The sequence below is a fragment of the Melopsittacus undulatus genome, chromosome 4 (genome assembly GCF_012275295.1).
Source record: "Melopsittacus undulatus isolate bMelUnd1 chromosome 4, bMelUnd1.mat.Z, whole genome shotgun sequence".
NCBI lineage: Eukaryota > Metazoa > Chordata > Aves > Psittaciformes > Psittaculidae > Melopsittacus > Melopsittacus undulatus.
Window position 1 is genome coordinate 84,495,196 of NC_047530.1, and position 6,000 is coordinate 84,501,195.

At 43.6% G+C, this 6,000-nt stretch overlaps 1 protein-coding gene across 2 annotated transcripts in view; it reads left to right on the top strand.

Annotated features, from left to right (window-relative positions):
* The window catches only part of HSPBAP1 (HSPB1 associated protein 1), a 39,663-nt gene extending 37,302 nt beyond the window's left edge, over positions 1 to 2,361 (top strand). For both annotated transcript variants that reach the window (XM_031053379.2, XM_031053380.2), the window contains exons 7-8: positions 1,448 to 1,558; positions 1,768 to 2,361. In XM_031053379.2, the coding sequence (XP_030909239.1) occupies positions 1,448 to 1,558; positions 1,768 to 2,325 (669 nt within the window). In that variant the 3' untranslated portion in view covers positions 2,326 to 2,361. The remainder of the gene's footprint in view (positions 1 to 1,447; positions 1,559 to 1,767) is intronic.
* Positions 2,362 to 6,000: the final 3,639 nt, after the last annotated feature.

Sequence of the window (6,000 nt, forward strand, 5' to 3'; positions counted from 1 at the left end):
CAATCCATCTATAATAATAAAATCTGACATGGATGCTAAAAGACAATACTGAGAACATTTCCATTACCAAATCAAGCAGTTCTTGCTTGCGGCTGTTACCAGCTGCTTTCACATTGACAGATGTGAATCATGCCAGCATTTATAGTCCTAGTGAAACCATTAATTATATTGGCAAGACTTTAGAAGTTTAATTTGCTTTCAGCTGGATGTGAGCTACTCAAAGTATTCCTTGCTTCCTAACATACTCTCATGCAATTACAACCCCGTTATTCAGCAGACCAGGATGAATACCAAGAGTGCAACACCTTAAGTAATTTCCACATGATACCAAACTCCATTTGGGGAATTTGTTATATGAGGCCTTTAACAAGCCAAGCATCCAAAGCGATTAAATGAATGCTAAGAGCACGTCCCCCTGCTTCTATCCCAAATTCTGCTCAGGATTCCAGGATGAATTCCTGCCCTCAGCACTCGTACTAGCAATGTGTATGGTGTGCTTGTGGTGTTCCCCAAAGTCACAGTTCAGAGCTGACAGGATCACATCTTTCCTCCAAAACTCATACGTCTTAGCATCTTCAAGTGAATTTATGTTTCCACTCCTTGGCACTTGTATTTGAAATGGCTAAACCACCCGTATAATCATCGAATAGTTAGAAAGTCTTATTACCTTCTTCCACATACCCTTCCCTTCCACATACGAAAAAAAATCCTCAGTTAAGTGGGAAAGAAAGCAAAAAAAGGATCGTAGAAAGTTTTGTCCTGCTGTCCCAAACTAGCTGGTATCCAGCTGCCTGAGGGAATAATGCAGGAAGTGAATGCCTGAAACAAAGACTCAGTTACTTCGTCTTCAGTTTTACAGGAGAGCTTTCAGAGAAAACATGTTTTCCTTCTGCTGAACTGCAGCAGTATGTCAGCTGCTGTTACATGATAAAATATTTCCTGAATTTCCTTAAGATGCACTTTTGTGCCTCTATAGCCCCTAGATAGTTGCTGCCTTGCTGTATTATCCTGTGTGTTTTAAGTACTTAAATTAGACATAATATGTAGATAAATAAAATTTCCTGTATGCTTCCCTGGTTCTTCTAGTCCTGAACAGCTATATAAATGCATACATTAATTGCTAACTTTGCACTGTAATTTCAAGCACCAGATTCAATTAACAGAACACTAATAAAAGGAAAGATTATATATACAACTAGAATCTATTTTTTGCAAATCCTTATTCGGATGAGTAGTCACACCAAAGCCTGTGCTGCTACCCATGTGGGTGCAGTACACAAGTAGGACCATCACAAATCTGAAGTTTTTCACTGACTTTGCATACATGAGTAGGTCTTTCAAACCAAGACTATAATTTACTTCTTCCCAAGATCTTCCCAAGAGCCAGCTTTCTGGAGAGACTCAAGTGCTAACCTGTCTCCAAACACTTTCTCTTCCCTTGAGGCAGGATGCAGATCATGAAGCCCGTGTAGAAGAAGCAATAACTCGAATGCTGGTGTGTGCCCTAAAATCAGCAGAAAATCCCAGTGATGGAGATCCCTGGCTAAATCCCACAGAGGTAAGCCCTGTCTTGCTCCCATTATAACAGTGATAACAGAGAGTTACTGATATTTTGCTTAGCTTCCCCTGAGTCTTTCTGCTGCCTCAGAAAAAGAATTTTAAATTCCTTCCCTTCATGTAGCAAAAGTAATTCATGGACAATAATCACGCAACACTGAATTGAAACACACCTTCTTTTAACTGAGTGTATCCTGGGTGTTTTTTTAGGTTGAGGCAACATCCCATGAAATCAATCTTCAGTACCTGAATAAAGCAGTGTCTGCATATTTCAAGTGTCAAAAGGCAAGTGAATCAGAGCAGCCATGTTCCAGCAGCAGTGATGCAGAGCAAAGGACAACTGCCTCGTGCAAGAGGAAGAAAAGGGAAGTTGGCTGTGAACCAGAGGGCTGCAGATTACTAACCCATGAGTTTGGCTTTTCAACATTTAAAGCAGAAAATCTGCATAAAATACCTTTTGGGCCTCATCTTATTCAAGTTTTACCACAGTCTCAAGAAACAAGCTCTGTAGGTACAGTTGCAGTTGAAAGTGACGGTAGAGATCTTCTCCATGAAAATGAAGGAGGACATTTTGGAAAATTACACTGCACAAGGAAGCAACTGGTAATGAGTAATGACTGTGAAATGCCTACACATCAAATGGGTTCAGACGGCAGTCCAAATGCCTCACAAACAGCCCTTTCTACCAATGATTTGCTAGACTGTTTAGTTAATCCGCATGTCATCAATTTAGTGGCTCGGCTGCTGTTGGAGAGAACAAGAGTTTAATGCTGAAGTGCTTATCATTTCTGAAATAAAGAAATCAAATGGCAGCCTTATTCTGGGTGTTTAAGCTCTGTAATAATTGAATGTTTCATTTCAAATATTTTTTAGGTACAGATACAATTAATGGTTAAGTGGCAGATGAAGTTGTGCTGAAAGAAGAGTAACTGGTTAATGATAGCTGGGAAGAGAAAGATATGTTTAGTCAGAGAGCTCCTCAATGTTAGGAACAGAACAGAACATGCACGGTTGTACTCCCCACCATACTATGTGGATAGGATCTTTAAGGTGCTTTGCAGCTCTGACTATGGCTTGACAATAGAAGAGAGTACTGGAACATGGTTACGTAGCAGAGGGGGACTAAAGAGGGGGAGAAGACAGACTGACTTACTGCAGACTGTAGCCCCTGACCATATTTCAGGCAAAACAGTCAATAAGTGATTGGTTGATCACATTAAAAATTAACCCAACCTCAGGCAAGAGACAGTGCATTCACTGATGCGTTTACTTCCTCCCCTTCCGCAAAATAGCTTCAGCTTTGTCACAGAGCTTCAGGATGGAATGAGACAAAAGGTCTTAGCAAGAAAGTGGTCTTCAGCTGTGTTCAGAAACACTCGAAGCTGAGATTGGGAAGCCATTGGGAAGTTACTGTTCTGGCTTATTTAAAGCCAGATGGGCGCAGTTCCTTATCTCTAAGGAACAAAACAAAGCAGTTATGACTTTCTACCCTATGTGCTACTCTTTACCGTAACAATCAATATTTAATGATTTGTATTCTTTTGGTTACAAGTGGTTGCTGTACAAGGCCATCCTTTCTTCAAAGTGTAGTAGTCATTGGATTTATTTTTGAAGGCTAGATGGTCCTTTGATTAAAAGGCCATGGAACTTGAAGCACAGGCTGGGCAGTGGTTAACCCTGAAGCTACTTACAAAGGCTTAAGAAAACAAAAAGTGGAGGAAAGCAACCTGCTGACATCTGGGATGCTGCCACCTCCTCTGCTTTCTGCTTGTGGTGGCAACAGAGAGTGGCATCTGCCCTGGTCCAATCTTCAGAGGGGTTGTTCTGGGAAAACTCCTGTGAAACCTCTGTTTTCAAAACTTATCACATCTGCTAGCACCTACAAAACAGTTTCTATCATTAGCCTGTTTCCATATTCATAACCCTGTGTCACCAGCCCTCTAGCTGGCATTTCCTTTGCCTGGTGCCTATTCCCTGCTAAATACATGAAGCTAGTGCTGTTTTCACAAAGATCACCTTCCAGCAATTTATGGTTGAAAAATCACGATGGCAAAGATGTTTCTCTCTGCTTTTATACAGAGATGTGTTGGCAGGGCACTGATGGACAATGGTCAAGTGCTATAGATATGCACCAACAAGTCAGAAATTTAACATATGGTCCCATTGATTCCATTTATGTTTGTGTGTTGGCTCTGCTGTGCCAAAAGGATTAAAAATTTGTTAGGGAACATCTTAGTCACATCTGTTGCCTTTAGCAGTTCACCAGGCTCCTAGGCAACAGGTCTGCGGAATAAGGCAGCCCCATTCAATGAGCGCACCTCTGCAGAGCTGGGCTTTAGCAACAACCTGCTTGTGTCCTGCTGCTGCACTTGTCTTCTTCCTCAGGATAATCAGAGCAGCTGGGACCAGGCAGAGAGCACTGTTGCTGGGAGCACTTGCACTGGGGAGGAGGGGTTGCAAATGCTTCATTTTAATTCACTGAGCAGAAATAGGCTTGCAATAAAAAAAGCTTTTATAACTAGAACAGCTATAGGTGGGGGAGGAAAAGCACAGGCATTGAAGTGGAGGAGGATGGCAGCACTGTCTTCTCACCTCCTTAGCTTAAACTTTCCTCACAAGGCACAGATCACATTAACATATGCCCCGTGATATCTACGCTGAACATTTCCTCCCTTTGTATTTAGAATGAGTGTCCTTGAGAAGGCTTGCTCAGTGTTTCTGAGGTCTTCGCAGGACTTGCCACCATGGGCAGAAGCTCTGCTGCCTCAGTCAGAGGACCCATCTTGGGCTTGGCATAGGAGCAGCCATTCTCACAAGGCTGAACTGTGTGTGTTTGGAGGCACATCACTCACTACTCTAAACAAATACCCTCTGTCTGGGGAGAGTCACAGTTTATGCCTGTCCAGGTGCAGCCCGTGATTTAAGGGCCATGCTGTGGCCAGAAGCCATTAGCAAAGAGTATGGAGAAGAGAACGAGCGAGCCTGTTTAGGATGCTAGGCAAAAGCACCAGAAGGACTTCGTGTCTCAGAGGCACAATATAAAACCTCAGTCATACACTCAGCACACAGGGGTACAGAGAGAAACAACCACAAATTCAGAAAGTCACGTATGGCAAATGGCTCACACGCCAGTGAGAGAAATTTATAGCTCTGACCCCATTCACAGGGTAGTGAATGCTGTGATTTCTGACGCTGTTTCTAAATTCATGGCCACTGTGTGGAGAAGCTCAGACAAGTTTCTACATATTCATAGCACTAAAAAGAAATGATTTCTGATCTCTCTGGTGACAGCCTGTCTTGATGAAGCCCAGGAACCCAGTGCCTGCCCTTCTGCAACCACCAGCAAAAAACTTCCCCCCCCTCAAGAAAGAGTATTCCCCACAACCTGTCAGTAGTGGGCATGGTGACAGCTGAAGTCATGGCCTGGAGCTGTCACCGGGGTGGTCACAGTAGTGATGTGCTTGTCATCTCTGCTTTAGCTGAGTGACAGCAAGAGATTGCCATTGCATGGCTCAGTGATGAAGTTAAAGGCATGCTCCAGCTCAGGGCCCAGTCCAAGCAGTGGGATGGGCCAACATATTCACCTCCCATTTGCACATCCAGGCCATTCCACTTGCCTGATGGAAAACCTGGCTCATCCCTGGCCCAAACCCAGGTTTATAGTGTGGCTCACGGGCCACCCTGGTTCACCTCCCCTGCTGTCTAACATTGCTACTCTCTGTCCCTGAGCACAGCCCTCACATAAAGGGATTTGCACTTTGCTGTCTGCACAGAAAAAAACATTCCCAAATCAAAAAGTCCCACCTTTCAAGAGAGCAGTTATGTGGGAAAAACCCAAACAGCTACAACTTCCAGAGTTTCAGGGGTTTAGCCTTTCACCAAAAACCTTCTTAGTACGTTTCAGTGGGTACCATTTTATTTCACTGTTTCACATCTCTTGGGATTTCTGCTCTGGCACTGTTTGCTTGATGCCACAGAGCAATTCACATGCAGAGCTGTGACATATGTTGTAATGTTAACCATAAACTGAAGTTTTAACTAACAAACGTGGCACATTGAAGAGGCAGAGAGAATCCTTCTACAGTGTTAATTGCCCTTTAAAATAAAGGCAGTGAAACAAATCAGTCCATTTGCTAGCAGTAAACTCCTTGTCATGTTTCTTGGCTACAAATGTGAACTGCTTAGGTGCATGGCGTGGGCAGGCTTCCTCTCTGGGGGAGTTTCCTGACATTTCTGGTGTTACTACAACAGTGGCTGATGGGGAAAGAGCTCTGTGAACGGGTGGCATGGTTTTACCTCCTGGTTCATCTGAATGGGTGAGAAGCAAAAGCCTAGATCTTCTGCACCATGGTTTTCTGTCCTCTGGGTGGAGAGGTCCAAACCCACAGCAAGATGGGGACAGACATCATCACATCAGCTGAAGGGGCAGTGGGATGATGGCAC